The sequence below is a fragment of the Bactrocera dorsalis genome, chromosome 5 (assembly GCF_023373825.1).
Source record: "Bactrocera dorsalis isolate Fly_Bdor chromosome 5, ASM2337382v1, whole genome shotgun sequence".
In the NCBI taxonomy this organism is placed as follows: Eukaryota; Metazoa; Arthropoda; class Insecta; order Diptera; family Tephritidae; genus Bactrocera; species Bactrocera dorsalis.
In genome coordinates this window covers 24,762,174-24,785,727 of record NC_064307.1, presented here as the reverse complement: position 1 = coordinate 24,785,727, position 23,554 = coordinate 24,762,174, and the positions used below count along the sequence as shown (strand labels likewise).

General features: G+C 36.5%; 1 protein-coding gene across 9 annotated transcripts in view; it reads right to left on the bottom strand.

The window, feature by feature from the left end:
• LOC105224888 (talin-1) overlaps window positions 1-23,554 on the bottom strand; it is a 69,135-nt gene that overhangs the window by 6,527 nt on the left and 39,054 nt on the right. For 4 of the 9 annotated variants that reach the window (XM_049458240.1, XM_049458244.1, XM_049458239.1 and 1 more), the window contains 10 exons: window positions 13,195-13,483; window positions 12,584-12,982; window positions 12,310-12,501; window positions 12,144-12,222; window positions 11,566-12,069; window positions 11,411-11,499; window positions 10,246-10,334; window positions 9,810-9,926; window positions 5,142-9,729; window positions 4,884-5,074 (listed from right to left, as the gene is read on the bottom strand). In XM_049458240.1, coding sequence (XP_049314197.1) covers window positions 4,884-5,074; window positions 5,142-9,729; window positions 9,810-9,926; window positions 10,246-10,334; window positions 11,411-11,499; window positions 11,566-12,069; window positions 12,144-12,222; window positions 12,310-12,501; window positions 12,584-12,982; window positions 13,195-13,330 — 6,384 coding nt within the window. In that variant the 5' untranslated portion in view covers window positions 13,331-13,483. Of the gene's footprint in view, window positions 1-796; window positions 2,413-4,883; window positions 5,075-5,141; window positions 9,730-9,809; window positions 9,927-10,017; window positions 10,041-10,245; window positions 10,335-11,410; window positions 11,500-11,565; window positions 12,070-12,143; window positions 12,223-12,309; window positions 12,502-12,583; window positions 12,983-13,194; window positions 13,484-17,954; window positions 18,501-23,554 lie in introns of those variants that run through there. The other 5 variants (XM_049458242.1, XM_049458246.1, XM_049458243.1 and 2 more) reach the window with 5 other exon arrangements.

Genomic DNA, 23,554 nt, shown 5'->3' with positions numbered 1-23,554 from the left:
ATTAATATTGAATTTCGTATTAAGTATAAAAAATTAAGTATTTGCGTTAGATTATCATATTTGTATGTATGTATGTATGGGGTTTACAATACAAATCTTAGTAGATATGAAACTGAAATTGCAGATGCTGCCGTACGCGTCTTGATAATTAATATAAATTAAACTATTTTTAGTATTTTTTATGATCAAAAATAAGTAAGTGCATTTTATTAAACCTAAAACCCTGTTATTTTTTTTTTTAATTTTGGAATATATAATATTTAAGTGTTGAAACTAAAACCTAAAACTGTTAATCAAGGGTTCTCTTAAATTTTTTGAGTGCCTAAAATTTATTTCTAGCAAACAATTCGAGTAATATCCCCTCGTGTTGAAAAATATTACTTTTAATTGTTAGTGAAAATAGCTACTTTTGCTATAAAAATTATTTTTAAAAATTTAACTTATGCGAGTTTTTCAATACATTTTTATAAAACCGAAATTAATTAAAAAAAACTTTAATTGTTAAAAAAAAATAATTACTTTTGCTATTATACTCGCATAAAATTTATCTCATGAGATTTTTTCAATACTTTTTTTTATAAAACCGCAATTAATGAAAAATCCTTAAATTGTTATTAAAAATAATTACTTTTACTGCAAAAACTATTTTTAAAAATTTATATCATGCGATTTTTTCAATACTTTTTTAAAACCAAAATTTTGTTGCCCATCTTATGTTTATTGATGTACTAAATTATTTGTATGAATTAATCTCATGCGATTTAAAATTTTTTTTTAAGGTTAAATTTTTTTCAAAAATTTTGTTGCGCGTCTTATGTTCATTGAAGTGCTTGCGCACTTTAAGCTAAGCTACCGCTCCAACTTGTGCTTAAAAGTTTGTGTGTCATATTCTTTTAGCTGTTCGAAAAGAATAACCACAAGACGATTGAAACCGAACTGTATTTAGAAGTAAGCTAAATGTTTTCAGAAAAATTAGTTTTAATATTTGAATTTTGATTACTCGAAGGAACAATAAAAATGAGGTTATGTCGCATAATTGAATGACCATAAAATATATTTTTCTGTATTTTATGTTCATTCAATTGAGCGACATAACCTCACTTATTTGTTTCTTTAAGAAAACATAACCTCTAAAGGCCGAAACATGCCCACTTATTTGGGCTTTAATAGATTTCGAATCTTTATATAGTCTGACTACTTTAGGTTGACATTCAAGTTGTGTTAATTTAAATTCTAATTTTACAAAAAAAAAATCTAACAAAAATACAAGTCAAAATGCAATACTCGATTGAAAGCGCCGAAATAGCAAATTTGTGTCTATTATTTCAATAAATTCGTAAAAATTTCAAAGAATTGACGAAACCTGCTAAAAATGTTTTTGATACTCGAAAGTAGTTTATTCTTAAATTTGAATTCGTAAAAATGCTATTTTTAAGCATATCTTTCAAAATATATTCAAAACTGCAGATTTTAATAATATAAATTCACAAAAAATTTCATCAAAACAAGGAACCCTGTATATATGTTTTCGAAACCCACGACAGATTACATCCAATCGACGAACACTAATTTGAAGCATATTTCGACATACAAAGCTTGCAAGTACTACTCACGCAAGTGCTACTTCTGCAAATTTTCAAATATTTTGTGCGTAACTCGTTTGCTAACAGCGCTAACCATTCAAAGCCTTAACCTTACATAATAATATACTGATAGTTGTGTGCTTTTGTTGTAAGTAATTTTTTCCCGCTTTCAATGCATAATAATTTCAACAAAAAAGAGTAAAGTGTGGCAACTACTAGCTATGTCTGTGTGCAGAGAAGCTGTAGAAGCCTCCAAAAGTCAAAATTAAAAATATAAAAAATAATAAATTGCTACCAAAACGTAAAGCAAGTCGAGTGCAACAGCATCCGCAAATTCTTACAAGCCAAAATGCTATAGAATTTTAAAAATTTTAGTATTAGTATTATTATTTTAAATTATCTAATGTCTAGAAATTAGTTTAACCAGTTGATTTGTTGTTGTTGTTTTTTCGAATATATTTATGCGTTAAATTTTGATTTTGCGGTGCGTTGACGGTACGTTTTTGATTATATATGAATAAAAAACGATGCTCCAAAATGTCAAAAAATGAGAGCAGGCGCATGTGACGACAGCTGGTTGACGTTAAGACGTTTTGGCGAGATGTGTCGACGTGTTATTCAATATATGTATGTATATAATTTTTTTATTTTTTAATAAAAATCGCGCAACACTTGCGGTTGCTTGACTTGTACGCTCGGCACTTTTGCTGGCCTAAGCGCTAAGTATTCCATGATTTATGAGTGACTGGCGATGGAGTGCGCGCTGGCCATAGAGTATGTTAGTAGTACCAGCAGCGGCGGCAGCAGATGTGCACATTTCTTTAAGCGTCTGCATTACCCCCAGGGTTGATGATTTAACATTTTTTTTTTATATTTTTGTTTTTAATTTTCGATATTTTTGACAGTACAAATGGGCGCGCACACGTACGAACAAGTGATTTGACAAATGTAATGGAAGAAGAAAAAAGACAGTAGACAATGACAGTAGGCGTATAACACTTGTATGTGTGTATTTGTATAATAATTTTTTGTTTGTTTACATAAAAATTGCACGCAGCTTTTGCTTTTTGCGTAAATTGTTAGCAGTTTGCAGTTTTGTTTCTGTGCGTAAGCGTTTAGAGACCACAGCGTAAGAATTGCAAGAGTTACCAAAGGATAGTTTGCGAGAGTAGAAGAACAGCGGAGCAATTATACATATGAGTGTTTATAGGCAGAAAACATAGAGCGTCGTGCAATGAAGCGAGTGCCAGGCGTGCTAGGTTGTGCCGCACAAAGCTTGTGTTATGCCGCTAGGTACTTCATATACATAAATATTTACAAGTGCATTCATAAATGTCTCCATTAGCAGGCTAATTAGACGTTTGCGCAGGCCTTTCTTGCTTGATTAATGATTATTTTGAATAGGTGTAAGCAAAGGTGGCTACCATTACTCAGCTGACACAGAACAATAAATATGAGAATGCGTCATGTACAAACTGTGATACACAATTATTAAAAATTATTTTAAAAAAAACAACAACAAATAGCAACTACAAGTAAATATTTACAAACGGTCGCGAAATTAGTTGTTTTGCTTTTACTTTTTTAAATTATTTGTGGAAAGTAAATATGAAAAAAAATAATTATTGATTCATGTGGGGAGACATGTAATGCTGTATTAGTTTACAATTATTTATAATTTTAATATATAAATCGAAATTTATTTAAATATATAAATTTAACCCACCATATAATGCACAGTTTTGAAGTGCTATCCATTTTTATACAAATATTTATATTTATTGAAGTATTAAATGAAGTGCCAAAGCCATTTTGTTTTTATAGAAATAATTATTTTAAAACATAGTTATTTATTTGGTGTCTTTTATAATAAACAAATGAGTTTCTAAAGTCTCGTGGACATATGTGAGAAAAATATTTGCAGAAGTGATAGCAAATTTTTTTTATATAAATAATAATTTTAAAACGAGCTAATTATTTTGTGATGCGAAATTGTTTAAAAACACAGCTTTTGTTGTTGTCACATTTTCAAGTGCTTTTAATGTATTAAATGTGCTACAATGATGAATTTTTAATGCATTTACAATGTATTTGAACACTAAAAATTAAAAGAAGTAGATTATAGAGTCAGAAATTTCTACGAAAACAAAAAAAAAAAAAAAATAAAATAAAATAAACAAAGAAAAGCTCGTTCACTTCAATTGCACCTAAGCTAGAATAGCCTTCACTAATAAAATAATTTTAATACAGGAATTTGATTTTTAACGGTCTGTTTGTATGACAGCAATAAGCCATAGTGGTCCGATCTGAACAACTTGTTCCGAGATGGTAGCGTTACCTTGGATATAAAACCATGTCAAATGAAGTGAAGATATATTGTCCAATAAAAAAGTTTTCCATACAACTGCCATATGACCAAGCAGAATTATTTCTTTTAACAGTGAGAAGCTTATATAATTTTATGTAATTAGAGCGTCTACACGAATAAATCTTTACCGAAAACCAACTACTCTTCTCACAAATTATAATGCCAAACAAGACAGCCATTCCTTGGCTATTTAACCAAGCAAAAAAATATCTTCTAAAAACTGAGAAGGTTCTGTAATATCATATATATTATTTAGACCTTCTAGAATAAATCTTTACCCAATACCAATTAGTGACCTCTCTCATTCAAGTTTATGGTATATTCTGCTGCCTACTTTTTAGCGCAAACTCTAAACACTATCACCTAATTAGAAACTCGCTAACTATTGTAAACAAAAATTGCCTTTCATGACTTCTTATAATATTTTTCCACAAGACTCGCACTCAACATTAACCGTTGTAATGAAATATGAAATTGTAATGACACATGCAATTTTTAGTTAAAATGAAACAGTCCAAAGTACCAAAACACAAAAACTAATTAAATATTTATGTATATATATTTATATAACTGAATGTATGTCTATATTATTCGGTTAGAAAACGCAGCAAATGCAATTTCTTAGGTGAAAGTTAAACGCGAGTTGATTCCATTAAAATAAATCCGGTGTTTTTACAACAAAAATATTATATGAAAAATATTAAAGTTAGAAAGCTGATTTTTTGAGAAAAATTCTTCAAAAATATTTTTAAGTATTAATATGAGAAAGAAAATAAAATTAAAAGCACCACAACAACGAAAGCATTGAAAACTGACTGACGAATTAAAGTATTGAAACGATAATTCAATACTAGAATGTGTGAAAAGAATAAAAATTTAATTTGAAAAATAAAAAAAAAACATATTTGAAAGAATATGGCAACACTACTTACCCTAGCGCTCTCCTTCAAATCTTGCATCGATGGATCGTGTATGGGTTTGCCTGAGGCCAATTTGGTGGCATTAATCAGATCACCCAAGGCCGAAGCGACGTCCTTAACAGCATTGATAACCATAACTTGCGAATCCGGCTGTGTAGAGCCTAGACTACAAGCGCCACGCTTAACAGCTTCCGAAAGTTGTACTACAGAAAGCAAAAGTATTTATAAAATCACTACAAAGCGCTATAATAACTTAAACGTCACACTTACATATAGTTGAGACGGCATTCTGTGCGGCGTTCGCCAGTTCCTCTTGTGTGCCTGCAGCGCCTGTGACCAGTACTTTTGTGTCCTCCACCAAAGCCTTGGCGGTTTGTAGAATGTGTTCGCGATGATCGGCGAATGAACCATCGCCGTCCGAATGCAAAGTACCGGCAGTGGCAAACATGATGGTCGTATCGAGATCGCCAATTATGCCGGACACGGTGTGCGCAGCATTAATGCAAGCTTGGGTGCCGCGTGAACCGGCCTGTAGCGCAGCCAAAACCTGTGCAACCTTTTCGGAGACGTCACGTGCATTGCGTGCGATTTCGCCTTGACTCGACACGTCGTTGGGACGTGCGCCAGTTGCGCCGGATTGTATCATAGAGCTGACCGAACGACCCAAATCCACCACACTCGAACGTATGCGCATAGCTACATCCGGTGTGGACGTGGTAGTGGATGCGCCCACCGAATCCTGTGTCAACTGCGTGTAATGCTGTGTCATTTCTAAGGCAATTTGCGGCAGTAGTTGCGGTTCGATGGTTGCCTTGGCGTTCATGTCGTTTGCTAGGCGTGCAATTTCCTTAGCCGATTGCACCATGCGTGTTTGATAGTCAACAAAGGAGTCGGAGTAGGAGGCATTAAGCAACGATTGACGTTTGTCGGTCAAACGTGTAATGGCACGATTCACTTGCTCCATCAGACCCGTTACGACACCCATGTCCGCGTTGATCTTTTCAACCGTTTCCGTAAGCTCTTGTATCGCTTGACGCGTGTAATCGATCGACTCGTCCAAGTGTGTGTGCGCATGTGTGGAACGTGGATTGCCGGCCGAATCTTTAGCGGCTTGCACTAGTGTGACAGCGCTCTCAACCACTGATTTCGTTTGATTGATCAAACTCATTTGTTGGTTGGTGTGAACGATGTGCGTGCAAGCGCCGATGGCGCCATTCACCATGGGCACAATGTAGCGTGAAATCTCGCCGACAGCATGTCCCAATTGCTCGGCATTATTCTTGCCCGCCATGCGTATGGGTTCGAGCTTGTCAATTAACTCAGCGGCGGAATTCAAGGTTTGACCGCTGAAGCCATGCAAATTGTTATCGCGGCGTTGACTCAAACCCTGCGCGCTCACAGCCATGGCGCAGCTATCCAATTCACGCGTGCACGTGTTCAGCGTTTGTAACACCTGTTCGCATTGCGCCTGACCCGGCGCTTTCTCGCGTATGTTATCTACCAGGCGTTTCACGGATTCGGAGACGGGCGCTGAGGCATTGGAAAGTTGTTGCCACACTGGTGGATCATCCGGTGAGAGCGCCAATGATTTTGCCGCCTTCACCATTTCTATCACGCCGTCAATAACACCGCGTCCAGCATTGATGACCGGTTCTTGTGCCTTGCGACCTTCGGCGGAAATCTTTGCTGGCACCGAAATAAATTCCGGACTGGAAGCATATTGACGTACCGCTTTCACAGACTCCAATAGCGGTTCTACGAGGCGTGCGCGCGTTGGTGTGGATGGTTCGTCCTCAATACTCTTTATCTCCTGTACCAAGTTCGAGGTGGCTGTGGCAACTTGTTTAGCCAACACAATGAATTCATTCTTTGCCACGGGATTGTTGGTGTTCATGCTGGCCTGTCGGCAGATGGAGCATAAATAGCTGGTATGCTTGGCGATTACCGTTAGCGCCGATATCTTTTGTTGCTTCGTGGCTTTGGCGCTGCTCACAATCTCGCAATGCTGACGAATGCCCTGATAAGCCCAGCTCAGTTGAGCCTGATCAATGATACCCGGACGTCCGGCGACGCTACTCGGATGCGATACACCAATTAAATAGGCGGCCTGTGCAGATGACTCGATCAAGCTGTGTATGGACTCTCCCACGGTGTTCACCGACTGACCAAAACCAACGTGATTCGATTGTTTTGCATTGTTAATCATCTCGGAAATGGCGTAACCCAAATTGCGTGACTTGCCGGTCGCATTCTCCACGCATTCGAAGTAACCCTGTTCGTTGATGGGCTCATGTGGATAGTCCAGCATTACGCGCAGACCCTCAATGTTGCGTATGGCATTGTCGCACTCCTTTTGTCCCGGCGCCGATTGTATGCTGGCGTCGACGAGTTTGTTTATGCTTTCGATGACGCTCCGAGCTGCAGCATGCAATAGATTCTTGGCATTTGGTTGACCTGGGTCGGCGGCAATGGACTTGGCGGCAGACAGCAATGAACAAGATTGCGTGGAGACATTGCGCAAACGGTCGATCATTTCGGAGCGTACGACCTCATCGGGCGTTTGGCCGACCATCTCCATTGAAACAGCGAGCAGATCGCGATAGTTGGTGGCAAAGTTTTGGCTAGTATCGGCTAATTGCGCGGGACTATCGTACGCCTGTACTATTTGACCGCTAGCTGCGCTGAGACCCTCGGCGACCTGTTTCAACTCCGACTGCAATGTGTTGTAGTTACGTTCCGAAGGTGGGAATTCACTCATCGAGAGTATTTCACTTAATTCGCTCACATTACGCAAGGCGTTATCCACTTCACGTTGACCAGGTATGCAATCGACGGTCTTCGAAAGCGCAGCGGTCACATCACGTCCCGCTTTGGTTAGCGCATCGGTGTTGCCGACATTTTGCAGTGTGCGTTGCGCTTCTTCGATCAGGCGTGCCGAGTGCAATACCACATCGTCGGCACAGTCTATTACAACCGGGTTCTTCGTTGTGGCCGCGACGCCATGTACGCTCTTTGTGAAATCACCGAGCGCTAAAGCGGTATCACGTCCGGCCACACCGGCGTAACGACGTTGTTCTTGTATAACCGATGAGAGTAACTGTCTGAGCGCAAGACCCACATTCTTGGCGGATATGCGCAGCTGTTGTGCGGTGTTTTCGACCGTCTCGCCAGGTAATGGACGAATGCTGCCCGATTGCGCCGCCTTACGTGTGTCGTCCAGCACGTTATGCAGATTGCGCACCGCCTCCAAAGCAGACTCCAATTCTTGACCGCCGCAAGCTTCACGTGCACGTTGAGCGGCCGAATTCAATTCGGACACGGTTTGACCCAGATAAAGTGCGCTCTTCGAGAGCTGTGTAGCTGAGGGTATATCGGTGACGGTGGGTTGTAGCGCGCGTGCGGAACGCGATACCTGTATGGCTGGTTCGATAAATTGCTCAGCGGCTTCGATTAGATTTAGTTGGGCATTGGGATCGTCTGGACTGGAACGTGTGGTCTTCACCGAGGTCACCAGACGTGGTATTGTGTCGGCTGCGCGTTTGCAGTCTTGCAACAATTGCTCCTTAGTTTGATGGTCATCACTATGCTGCACGGCATTCTGTGCTGCCGAAATGCATTGTGTAGCCGCCGAGGCTGCCTGTTTGGAGCAGTACTCGAGACGATGAATTAGATTACGTTTCATAGCTGGCGTATTTGCAGTGGTGGTGGTGATTTCACGCAACTCTTCGGCTGCCCGACGCAAAGCATTTTGATTTTCGGTGTTTTGTGGATTACCAGAGCAGAGGCGCGCCGCTTCGACGAGTTTTGCTGTAGCATCGGCCAACTGCTTGGCGGCTGAAAGCAAACGACGTTGCATATCCTCATCCTTCTGTTGATCCGCCTCACCCTTGATGCTCTGTATCAATTGTGCGGTCGCTTGTCCGAGCGTTTTAGCGTGACGTACCATTTCTTGTGGATCGTTGGAAGCCACCAATATGTCCGTGCCGATAATAACATTCTCCACCGGACTCATTTCTTGGCTGGTGCGACTAGCATATTCGCGCGAACTCAACTTCACATGATCCAACATGTCACTCAAACTCTTCGACACATCACGTGCAGCGGCGAGCAGATCATTCTTCAATTTCGGATCGTTGGTGGCATCATTGCACACCTCGCACAAGTTGTTAACAGCGCGCGCCACATTACGCGCCGCCGCCTCCAATTGCTCACGACAAGCGGCATTATGCAACGTTGGCGCGACAACCTTAGCGCAAGCCACCAGCTGACTCGTAGCCAAAGCGCATTGACTGGCCGCGCCAATAACGCGATTGCGTGACTCCTCATCCTCGCAGCTGGCCGCGATCGCCTTGGCGCGCAGCATCAAAGCGGCAGTGGTATTCGCCACGGCCTTGGCCAAAGTCAAGAGCATATCATGCAAATCACTATTTTCAGGCGCTTCCTCTTCAGCGATGGTGCTGAGCACATGCGTCGTCGCTTCACCCACACGACTAGCGGCATTGATTAGATTCTGTGAAGGTTCTTTGCTCTCCGGCTCGGCGGCCTTCAACAAATCGCTAAACGCATTACATAAATTACGCGCGGCATCCAACAAACGATCACCATTGTTGCTATCCTCCATGAGCGCGGCGATTAGACGCACCTCCTTCGTTACTTCCGGTATGGTTTGTGTTATTTGTGAAACGGACGCGGAGATGGCCTCCGTATCGACCTCATCGAACTGTGAGGCGGTTATAATTTGTGCGGTAGCCGCATTCATGGTGGCCACATGACTGGTCACGGCCTGTTTCGAAGTGTCCAAAGTGTTCTCTCGCCATTCGATCGAACGCAAGTCGGTGCCGAGCTCCTGTATGGGCGCCTATAAGTAGCCAACAGGATTTTAGCGTGTGTCTTAATTGCGAATTCGTGCTTTTTTTTAAGCGTTTTACTGTTACATACCTTCGTTCTAAGCTCCTCATCGGCACGCAGCAAGACATCTTGACCCGCCGAGATGTAGCCGAGTAGCGCGCGTTGCGGTTCTGTTAGGTTCACAGTACTTATGCGTACCTCCTTCGTCTATAAAGAGTGTGATTTATTTATACAGTGTTTTACTTAGTTAGAGAAATATGTTAGCAACATTTAAATTATTTTACGTTTGTTAACCTACTTTATGCATATTTTCGCTTTGACCTTTGTATGTGTATGCAGCATGAATTGAATGAAATGAATTTTTATTAGTATTTTATGATGCCTAATTTAGGTTATGTTTTATATACATACATATGTATGAATATATACAAATAGTCATACACAAAGCTCATGGCAAAAGAGAATAAAATGACAAAATAAAATGAAAATAATAATGCATTGTAAAGGAAAGAATATTTGTACTCACCGTTGGCGGTTGATGGGCGTGGTTAACTTGCCCCACGTAGGCGCCATATTGCACTGACTGCATTTCGCCTTGCGTGTACTTGCGCTCGCCTTTTTGTTTTCATATTTTTTACAGTAATTTGTGCAATGCGTAGATTATTAGGCAAATTGTGCGAAAAATATATACAAGAAAAACAAAAATATTTGAAAAAAATTTAAAAATTGTTTAAGAATTAAAAAAATAGTTTTTCAAAATTTAAAAAATATTACAAATTAGTAAAAGGAAAAATATAACATAAAAATATAAGAAAACATTTTAAATAAAAAAACATATAAAATTAAAAATATTAAAATTAAAAAAATATAAATATAATAATAATAATATAATACGAATATTTTATATATTAAAAAAAAGTTTTAGTATTTAAAAAATAGTTTTTAAAATAATAATAGTTTAAAAACTAATAAAAAGAAAAATATTATAAAAAATTTAAAGCAAAAAATTTTAAATAAAATATATAAAAAATTGTTTTAATAATTTTAAAAAATGTTTTGAAATATTTTACAAATATTATAAATTAGTAAAAGGAAAAATGGTATATAAAAAAATAAAAGAAATCATTTTAAATTAAAAAAATATATGTATTATGTATATAAAAATTTAATAAACATATAAACAAACATAAAAAACATGTAATAAGAAAATATAAAAAATTAAAAAATAATATATAAAAATTAAAAAAAAATTTAATAATTTACAAATTAGTTTTTAAAAATTTAAAAAATTATAAATTAGTAGAAGGAAAAAAATTATATAAAAAATAAAAGACAACATTTTCAAAATAAAAAATATACATATATAAAAAATTAAAAATATATATACATAAATAAAAAATTTAACAAAATATATGCATATAAAGTATTTAAAATTTTTTTTAATTGTTTTAAGAGTTTAAAAAAACGTTTTTAAAATTTAAAAAAATAATAAAAAGAAAAATATTATAAAGACTTTAAAATTTCATAAATTCAAAAAAATATAAAAATTAAAAAAAATATAAAAATTAAAAAATATATTTAAAAATTTGAAAATAATAATATTTTCAAAAAATTTTTAACAAAAAAATTATATCTCAAAAATCACAGAAAAAGCGTAAAGCGCAAAATTGACACCGAAAATAACAACTCACCATCGGATGCACGCAGTATTTCGGGATGTGCCAGCGACTCGGTATTGATTTTACCAATTTTATTTGTTTCATGTTGCAAGAATGTTGCTCTGCAAAATATAAATAACTGCAATTAGACACACTCTTTACACTTAACACATTTCAACAATGCTTACTTTGAGGGCGCAACTGACTCCTCCACCATGGTGGAGCCCTCATCTCCCTCGATACCAAAATGATCTTTGGTTTGTTTCTTCTTCAATATAATATCAATATAACCAGCGATTAGCTGTACAATTTGCTCAGCCTCGGTTGTTTGCACCGAGTAATATTGATTGGCATAATCACCGAAATCCAATGTGAAGGTATTCGGTGAGGCGCCCCAACGACGTACTGTCGTCAATGGCCACGATACTAAAATCTCCTTGGTGCGTTCATCCAAACGCAATACGGAATCTTTGGTCACGCCCAACAAGCGTGGCACCAACTTATTGCGTCCGTTCATCTTCTCCTTCACCAAGAAGAATGTCACACCGTAGGTAGGCAGCTCACGTGCCGTCTTCGTATACAAGACTTTGGCGTCGATTTCCGTCAGAGCGGCGTGTTTCTTATGCTCTGCAAATATTTTCTTTTCAATGTTCTTCACACGTACGTAGGATTGCGGCAGGAAATCCTTTAAACTGTGTGTGGGCAAATAGAGATGTAAATACTATGTGTGAGTGTGCGTGTGCTACTTATAGTTGAATAGACTTACTCTAAAAATCCGGGCTTATGCTTGGCTTCGTTGTGTGGGCCGAATTGTATGTGCACTTGTATGCCAGCGAATTCACAAGCTTTTTGTATGAAAAGGCATCAATATTAGCATAACAATAACAACACATTTATGCTTTGTATACACAGCGGCGAACAACAACACGTACCTTTATCCTGTGTAACGGGATGTGTGCCATCGAGTATGGCGTCACGCGCCTGCACGTACAACAAATTCAATTGCACCGGATCACGTGAGTCAATATTTTGATCCGAGAAGAAGAAGCGACGACGCAACAAAACCGTTTCCGACTCATCAATGCCTTGTTCGCGCAACGTCTTACCGACATCCACCCAATTGACTGCAAGTAAGTGGAAATTTTATGTAACTTGCACTCATGTATGTATGTATGTATATATTTGCGTGTAATTAATGTCACTTACTTTCATCATCGGTTTTCAGCTTCCGGCGCAAACTTTCCATCTTCGCATCACGATCCTTTTCGGTGAATTTCCGACGCAACGTCAACGTGCCAAACTTATTATCCGGCAGGCTCTCATTCTGCGCCTCGTTATCCTCGCGCACCAGTCCATACTCCTCATGATTGGTGATGCCAATTTTCGTGCAAATGACCACCATTAATTGCGACACCGGTTGCGAGTCATCGACAAGTATGGTCTTCACGGCACCGTCCAACATACGCACACGCAACGTACGTAGCTTACGTCGATATTCCAGCGTGTCCTGATTGTGGAGTATATAATAGCCGAGTGTACGGCCGGCTTCCAGCCAAACGCCCTGTTGATGTTGCTCATCCGATATAAATAGACCATATTCGCTGGCTGTGGAAGGCAAAAATTATACCAAGCAAAGCAAAATGAGTGATGATTAAAGGGAAAATGTGATAGACAAGGAATCAAGCAAATGCGTGGGTGGCATACAAACACACATACTTATGCGAAATTTACAATCTATATATTATATGTGTATATATGCATGTATACTTGTATTTGTATATGTATGTACACCACCATTATTTTTGCCTTTTACTTACGTTGTCCCTGCACAGCTTCGGCAAACTTATCCCGTATAATTTTACAGGCATCAAATACTGTCGTATTGGGATGGAATTGTATGGTCTTTGTGACACGGCCACCCTCTAACTGTATACGTAACGATAGTGTTGACATTTTGGCACTTGTCGTTGTACGTTTTGAGGTCGCTTTTTCTTCGCTGCTTGTGGTTGTGTTGCAGATATCGACTAACTTTGTTGTTCTTATTGTCGATTTTGTTGATTTTTGCGTTTTTCGATAATAAAATTATAGACTTAGTTTTAAAAGGCACTGTGGAAGAGAAGAGCAAGTGAAATTTGGTTAGCATGAGTATTGGTTTTTTGATTGATTCTGATGTGATGCGCAAGCAGGCTTGTACTGGCATATGTAGAAGTGTGTAAAAATGTATATTATGTAATAAGATATTTAATCTATGCAGTGAAATACACAACTTAGATACGAAAAAGGCAGAACTTGACGATACGCAGTTGAAAATTTCGATTTTCAGAAGAGTTTCATAATTCTACTGCGAAAAATAAGATACGAAGTGTCAAATTCTGGTATACAAATGTCATATAAATGACAAAGGAAATATTTAAACGTTATTTAAACTAAGTAAAATAAATGTTTATATAATGGTATGCGTAAAAAAAAATTATATAATTTGTTTATTAAGATTTTTAATTTATTAATATTACATAATTATTATTATATGTTATTTATATGTTTTTCAATTTATATTGTGACAAAAAAGCACCCGGAAATTGTAATGAAATGCCCGGGTAAATGTTATTTCAAAAAAAATGTATTTTGCTAAGTTGGTAGGACTCTCCTTAATGCAAAATTGAGCGCGATCTATTAACTAGTTTGTTTGCAGTAGCTGCTTAAGACGGTACACCTCAGTAGTGCGTTGCGCTTTTTACAATGGATAAAAATAGGGAACAAAGAATTTGTCTCAAATCTTGTATTTATAACCAAACTTCGTGAGCGAAATCGTTGCGAATGTTTGAAAAGGCTTACGGTGTAGTTTTATCGCAAATACGAGCCTACTAGTAGTACAAAACCTTCGAAATCGTTAAAGACAAGCCTCATTCTGGACGACCTTCGACCTCTTCAAGGGTTAAAATATTTAAAAATTGAAGAATATGGTGCTTGAAAATCGTCAGGCCAGTGTTAGAGAGATGGCAAGAGAGCTCGACATCTCTCGCGAGTCCGTTCGAATGATTTTGGTGGATATTTTGGGTATGAAATGCGTTCTTGCTCGACTAATGCCGATAAAGCTGAATTTTTTTCTCAAAAAGAGTACCGTAAACAGGTTTCTTTGAACATGCTTAATCGTGCGAATCGATCCCACATTCATGGAGAGTATTATAACTGCCGATGAGACATAGGTTTATTAGTTTGACAAGCAAACAAGTCAACAATTACCAGAATGGAGGGAACAAAATTAACCCAAACCAAACAAACTGTTCAAAAATCAAGGCGGTGCTTCATGTATTTAATCTGGCGATATCATGTATTTGTTCCGGAGAGATAGACGGTGAATAAGGAGTCTATTTGGCCGTATTGAGGTGTTTGCGTGAGAACATCCGTAGAAAACGGCTGGAATTGTGGAAAAACAATTCATGAATTTTAAACGTTGATAATGCACCATCGCATCGAGCCACTATTTTGACCGTACTTAAAGCCAAAAACATACTGAACACCATCGGTCAACCACCGTATTCGCCAGAATTGCCTCGATGTGATTTTTTCTTATTCCCCAAAATAAAATTGGCGCTCCGTGGAAACCGTTTTCAGTCGATCGAAGTGATAAAACAAAATTTTCTGAAGCAGCTGAAGGCCATCCCAAAAAGTGCTCATGAAAAGTGTTTCGAGAACTGGAAAAATCGTTGACATAAGTGTATTACATCCGGTGGGGATTATTTGAAGGCGAAAAATTAAAAATTGATGAATTTCTGGGTCGTTTTTTAACACAATGTGTATTAAGAATTGCTGTCCCAATAAACTCTAACGTTGAACCATAAATAATCAGGGTGTACTGTACAGGTTTTTAAAAACAAACCAGATATTGAAATATCGAATTCAAATTCAAAAAAAAATATAGCAAATATATTATTTCAACATTATCATTGCCAGCCCTTACTATCAATAATCACGCTCAAGACCGTGATGCTCCTCTTAAAGTCGCAACTTCTTGTGTACTTAATTCCTGCCTTGAAATGCTTAAGGAGTGAATATTTGACAATAGAAAAATCACATTAATTTGATGGCACAGAATCCACCCTAAATACCTTGAATACAATCAAAGCAAGAGAGAAGAAGGCAGGCAAGGATTTTCTTTTATAATTTTTTGGTTTGTTTGCAGAGCAAAAACCCTCCACTTTGCTGCGGTCTTCATATCTGTTACACTGTAAACGCATACATATTGATATTTATCTATTGCAGATATGTCAATAAAATAAAATCTATTAAATGTATAATGAGTTTTGTAAGAAATTTAATTTTAAAAATATTTTCGTCGACTTTTTGAAGTCGAAATAACTTTTTTAAAATTTTCACACTTTTTGTATTTGTGAATGGTGAACTGCCCGTCATTTATGGCTATCTGTATGTATCTTTTGTCAATATTTTCCTTGAAGCTTCTTCACAGTACGCATAATTGGCAAAATGCCAGCAACAACAACCCCTCTTACAGCCGCTTCCGCTTACTTTGACTTACGGTAAATGTATGTTTTTACCGCAATGCGCTCACGTTTAATATTTGCTCTTAAGAGTTATCTATGCACTGGGCATTAGGCAACCCTCACGACCACGCTTAGTTGCATTGTGTCTTTATATATATGTATGTAGGTTTGTATGTATTTTGTTATACCCTGCACAGAGTATATTAAGTTTGCAGCAACAGAAGGTAGCGATGGAGATTATATAAAGTATATCGTCACCTAAAATCATATCATAAAAAAAATCGAAAATCGCTGCCAGATATTTTCTAACCAATATATAACCATTTTTATAACCAAAACTTATATTTTTTTAGTATGAGTGGTTTCTATTATATTGTTTTTCTTTCGTCTGTAAACTTATGAAAGTGTTGTTACGTTACTGTGCCTTTTAGGTGACGATATATAGCATTATAATGACACGCTAAATCCTCCAACTAGTCCTTCAGTTTTTGAGATATCGATCTGAAATTTTGCACACAGTTTTTTCTCCCCAAGAACCAACTTATTTGTCGGTAACGCCGATATCGGGAAACTATAGCACATAGCTGCCATACAAGCTGTTCTTTCAGACTCAAGTCCCTGTATGGAAAACTTTTTTATTTCGCAAGATATCATCTCGAAATTTCGCATGAAATATTGTACAAGGCGACGGTATAATCTCTAAACAAATTGTTCGGATCGGACCACTATAGCATATAGCTGTCATACAAACTAAACGATCAGACTCAAGTCCCTGTATGGAAAGTTTTCCTATTTCACAAGATATCTTCACGAAATTTCGTATGGATTATTATACAACGCAACGGTAAATTCTCCGAACATATGGTTTCGATCGAACCACTATAGCATATAGCTGCCATACAAACTGAAGGATCAGACTCAAGTCCCTGTATGGAAAATTTTTTATTTCACCAGATATAGTGAAAATTAGCAAGGACTTAGTGCAAGTCAACGCTACAATCACCAAACACATTCTTCAGATTGGACCACTATAGCATATAGCTGTCATACAAATTTACTGATATAAATCAAGTGCTTATATGGAAACATTTTTATTTGTAAAGGGTATAAAACGCTTTTTCTTGTTTATATGTATGATGCGTACTGATGTGATCTGCTTTCAGTTAAATGCTTGCCTATTTTCTAATTCGATACTTTTTTCCGGTTCAAGCTGGAAACGAAACTGCTCAATAGCAAGGCAGGAAGCGGAGAGAAAACAAACAAACACTGCAAGCATCACTTTGCCACTGGGGCACACCTTGTCAATATAATTTATGTATGTATGGCTGTAGTACTGTATGTGTGTGTATGTATGCTGATAAAGTATGTAATTAAAAGGATATATAACAGTGTGCTGTTAAAAATTAAAGCTGATAACATAGCAGTGTATATGTAGGCAAGTAAGTATGTAGATAACTATGTATTGATATATTTATGTGTGCATATATACATATATTTATTTTATGTATGTATGCGTAAAAGCAAAATGCTAACAAAAGTCACAGTATCGCAAAAAAAGTATTATTGTGTATATAGTTTCAATAAACTATTTTAGTAATTGCCTGAGACTGCTTTTGTTTGCTGACCCAGCCCAGACTGTGTTGGCTTTATGGCTTATGGATTTTTTTTTTACCAGCCAGAAGTCCAAGTGAAATATTGTAGAAAGCACACAAATTACACCAAAACGAGATTGAAAGAATGAAAAGCATAAAACAAAATCGATATTCTTCGGTCATTTGAATTAAAAAGGGATGGCGGAGAAAAGTGATTATATGCTGTGCTACCCAATGATGGTATGTATGTATGTACATATGTATCCGTATATGTACATATGTATGTTTGTACATCTGTATGTCTATTATATACACAGAAAACACATTTTATGCCGAGAAAAAAGCTTAATTTTCACACCAACTTCTCAACCAGCTGCAGCATTTCACCGAATTCTACACTTCCGCCATATGAAATTGCACAAATTCTTCGAGAAAATTAACTGCAAATTAAATAAAATCATTATTTTCAACATTTTCATTTACTTTTTGCGGTTTTCGTAAGCATTTTGAGGTTATAAACGCCAAGATACACCACTGAAAGACACGCAGTTGCTTTTTTGAGGCTTTTGCCACACACGGTAGGCGCGCTGCCACTCCCACTTTCGCCAATATGTCCACAACTGTGTGCTCAATAGCACATCGAATTAAACACTTATTAAATTTCAGCAAAAAAACTGAAGATTTTTTCTATCTTTCCACAGCAGCGCGCGGTTGACGCACGACCTCTTGCCACCAATTCCACACAACAACTGAAAATCACGCGCAGCACAAAAAGCTAAAATCTGTATGTGCTCCTTCATCTCCTGGCAGACAACTCACACAAATACGCACACATACACACATATAAGATTACAGACAGAAATGCGGCTTGATTCGATTCTCTGCGGTTCACAACATTTCTGGGGGATGGATGCTGATGCTGTGCGCTCGATTGTCACTGCAAACTGGCACAATAAACGCGTACAAAAGTGGCACATGGCTAGAGGGTGGCACTTAGGCAATGAACTTCCCCACACGCTGAGTTTTAATGCTTATGCGCGTTTTCCCACTGCCATAGCGGCATACACATACGCACATATTCATATGTATATTCTGGTAATGCATACAGCTTTTCATTTTACTGCACGGAAACGATATGGCAATGGCACAAACTACCCTTGTAGAGTTTGTAGAGATTTTAACAGCGCCAAGTAGAATTGGAAAATTACAGTTACAGCTGTTTGTGTGCTGTTAGGGTTATCAGCAGCCACTTATGGCAAGCTACTAATGGGCATGCGGCAATGTATGCGTTGGATTCAGTCGTTCCGCATGGAAGGCGCATGTGCAAAGCTTGTGCGCAAAGCAATGAAAAATATGCAACCTTATTTTAAGCTAATGTGGATAATCATTATAAAAGCAATAAAGCGCAAAATTTAAAAAAGAATTTAGTTATAATATTTCTTAAGTGAGGAGAGAAGTGAAAAATAATATCAAAGGACTACCTCGAGCGACCCCTAACTCAGTAAAATTACTAAAATAACACATATTATCTAGTCAAAATTTCGTAACATGCATGCTCTAACGAAAAGTCAATAAGTAAGCTATATATTTCTGAATTGAACACTGTCTACTAGTTAACATGGTGAACTCTGACATGAAATTTTATGAAATGCAATGGAACAAACTCTGGTATTATTATACAGAAGAGAATATAAATATGTTTTGATTTTAAACGGTAGAATGGAAATTCTTGAGTTTTCAGGGGTTCTCAAACTTTTTAGATTATTAATTGTTCTTGTCAAAATCACTAAGCACGTTTTCTCAGTAAATGAGAAAGAGAAACCGGGGACAGTTTCTATCGATTCCGAAGGTTTCAGTACCGTACGGTGCTCTTCAAGGGTTCTCAAGCTTTTAATTTATTTTTGTTGTTCTTATCAAAATCACTGATGGGTTCGGTTTCCTCTTTATGGCTCAGCATATTCTCTATAACATTTTTCTTCAATTCGTTACATCAAACTAACGAATAGCATGTGAGAAAACGGTAACTATATAATGAAAACAACATTGTCAAATGAGTAATGTTATGCAGAACTGCGGATTATTGAAAAGTTTGTAATCTATTTTTATTCACAGATTATAATAATGAGGTTTATGGACTTTCAGCGGTTCCCAAACTTTTATTTTATTCTTGTCTTGTATCTTGTCAGTAACGTCGGATAAACAATTTGACTCTGAAAGAGCTGAGATGAAATGGCGAAATCATAAATATAACACTGTCAAATACATATATTATACCGTTATGTAAAATTGAAAAGTCACATGAAGTCATATGAATACTTGTAAAAATCGAGAAACTCAATAACACATTATCAACAGCCGGGATATTATTTAGTATGTAGAAAATTGAAAACCCTGATTCTGGAATGGTTACATTGAATTTTTGGCACTTGCAGGGGTTGCCAAACTTTTTTATAATTATTATTTTTTTTTAGAATGAGTGCATTTTATTCAGAAAACCCCTTTTAATTCAGATGTCGGTACATTGAAATTTATCACTTGCTGGGGTTGCCAAACTTTTTTATTAATTTTTATTTTTTTCAGAATGACAATTTTATATCTGGACTATATAAAGTTCTTATAGAGGATAACACCTCTCTACTTCTATACATGAAGAAAAAATATAAATGTATATTTGTTGAACTTTTTTGATGAACTGTTGAATTTATTCTAGAATTTGTAATAAATTTGTTTAACTTTGGAACTTCATTATATAAAAATATTAGATTCCATTTACTATGAATGGTGAATGCCAAAATTGAAAAATTTTTCAATGATAAGGTCAAAATGATAAATTTGGGACCCACTATTTTATTTAAGGGGTTATATACAGTGGGAATTTCCAAAAATAATTTTTTTATTTTATTTTCGTAATGCACATATATTTAAGAGTACACACAGAAACTTTCACATCGTTCCGGTGAATATTTTCGAAGATGCACGCAAATTTGAAAAGATGTTTCAGAGTGCTTGGAAGTGCATTCCAAACTCGCGTTTTTTTAAAATGGAGTTTTCGAAGTCGGTGATCAACATTACTTGAAAACGGCTAAGTCGATTAGTCTCACACTTTAACACAAGCTTTTTAAATATATATTTTTAGTAATTAATATAATTTTTTTTATTCAATATTTTTTTTTGTTTTGTAATAAAAAAATGAAGTCCGACATTTCGTCAAAAAAAAATTATTTTGCTTATTCCTACGATTTGCTTTACTAGATTTAACATTACTTTAACGAAATCGCTTAGTTTTTTAATTTCAGAGAATCCAGTTCAGAGATATAGTGGTTAAAAAATAACATAATATGTATACATATTTTGGATCAATAAATTTAAAAGTTTTCTAAGAAAAAAATCTGGAAAATTCGCTTTTTTCGGTTTTCTAACTGTATATAACCCCTTAAGATCTCTAAGGCAATAGCATTGTAAAAAAGAAGTCAAATATTAATTAAGTAATTCAGAGTATAATTTGGAACATAATAAGTAAATTTTGTAATTAAAAATGTCACGTGACCGGACTATTAGTGATAAAATCGCAATAAAAATTACAACTATACACTTGACTGCAAACTTTATTTAATACATACCGACAATAATGTCTCTGCGCAGCCAAATATCAATTTCCACAAACAAAAGCCTCAGGACACTAATGAAATTTACTACTTGATTACACATCGAAAAGCATAATAATTAATAGAATACACTGTTTGCTATATCGAATATGTTTGTATAAATGTTAGTGCGATTGTAAGCGATATCCGTCATAACTCTAGCGGATCTAATTTCAAATGGATGAATGATTTGTTTGCACGGAAGGATAGCATGGCAAGGGAGAATGAAGAATTCGAAAGTCAACTTCCGTTGTTTGTCAGTGTGACAGCTAAACATACAAACACACAATTCGCCTACGCGTACATTTCGTACGGTTTTGGGGTGGCAAATTGTGGCTAATAATTATCTCAGCGCAACTTTGCACTTTAATGACTGCCAGTCAGCCAGTCAAGCCAGCTAGCGAGCGCTATGGAATTTTGTCGCCTCCGCACGCTCGTAATTTGCGCAGCAGGTGTGCGCCTATCAAGTGCCCAGCAAGCGCTCTAATGACTACATAAAACCGAATTGTACCGATGTGTAAGCAGAATTATGTATGTAGGAATGTATGCATGTCTATCGATAGTGCCGAAAGCGATGAGGCACGCGGCATGTAATTCATTCACCACTTTTCAATAGAGGAAATCATCGTAAATTCACACAGCGTCGCTAATGGATAAGCTAACAACAAGTGTAAACATACAGTTAATTCAATACCGTAATTCTATTACTAAATATAGAGTTTTGGCACTAAATAATTGTGTATCGATGTTTGCGAAATGTCTGTATTGGAAATAAGTTCTAATTAAGGACCGTATTTATTATGTTATTAAATTTTTATTCATTGCTTTTATAGCGCTTTATTCAAAGTAATACCTTTTTTTATATAAAGAAAGTATTTTTAACGATTGGTTAGAGTGCTGATTAACAACTGATCTGACGGCTTTCGAATGGTAATGGAAAGTATCGATAAAAATAATAATAATTTACGCATAATTGCAAAATAATCCGAGTTCCCTATTGCGCTTGCTATTCTTTGAAGTGTGCTTTAAGCTAATGGAAAGTTTAAGTGCTGATTAGTAGCTAATATAGATGATAGATTATCTCTCTATCTCTCTATTGGAACTAACAAAAGGAAAAAATGAAAAAATCGCGTCTACAATGGGCAAACAAGTACAATAACTGGACACTTGAGCAATGGCGTAACGTTTTGTGATCAGACGAAAGTCAGTTCAACCTGCAGTGCGCCGACAACTTTTTCTATCTGCGCCGCTTTGCTAGAAAACGATATGAAAAAAAATATATATTGTCAATACAGTTAAGTTCCCTCAAAGTCAGATGAACGCTCCCAGATTTTCGTATTACATCCGTGGTCCTTTGCACTTTTTATGTGACATAATGAATGCTCAATTGTATGGACAAATTATGAATTTTTTTTTAGTTTCGAAAAGCATTTTTCTTATACATACTTTGGAGGCAATTTTTCAAGACGTCTCTGCGCCATGCCACTGAGCTAAATCCATAAGTAATATTTTGTATTAATTGTGTCATGCTTCCCAACAATAAAATTGCAAACAAAACATTAATAAGAATTATTTTTTTTTTCACTGCTTGAACAAGTGTTTGAAGATATAGGAATTTCACGGTTAGAGAAGTTGTTATATGGTATTGATTTATTCTTATTTTATTTCACAAATTCTACCCCACAAAACAACTGCTACCAATAAAAAAAATTTCCACTTTCTATAGTCTATAAAATTTCATTGAATCAGCTCACAATTATTTAAATGGTAGAATCAGATTAGCAGAAGATCTGCTTACCACTGATATTTTAGCGCCGTAAAAACTGGATTTCCTAAACGGAAGAGGTCTACCTTGTAGTTTTTAAACCCGCAATATATGTAGGCCTAAGCACATTGGTGAGAAGAAATGATAATTTCAGTTGAGCTTTGACCCTACTTTGAGAGTAGACTCTGTTGAACGTTACATTGAGATTGAAACCAACGACGAATAAGTCAAATTATTGAGACATTTAAGCGTTAAATATAATTTGCATAAATAAAATAATACTGTTTTATCGCTAATAAGAAATATAGCACAGGTTAGGGTCGGATTTAGTACTAAACAACGTCGGCGACAATGCTTTCACTAATCCACTAAATTAAGACCACGAGGAGACCAAAGTTTCAACCTTTTTTGAAATGCAACGACATCTGATTGATATTGAAGTGACGATTTGATATTAGATGTTTGACTACCTGTTTATTTAAGGGATTAAATGGGTTCACGAGTTTCAAAAAATTTAATTATTTTTATTGTCCGAGGAATAGTTTCGGAGATACAGCCTTGGGAGCTTGTGCGCTCGAGGCTAGCTAGGCTACTCACTCAAATCTTAAAACGCGTTTTTCTCGAAGGTGTGTTTTTGAAGTCGGTTGGTAAGATTTCTCGAGAACTCCTCAACT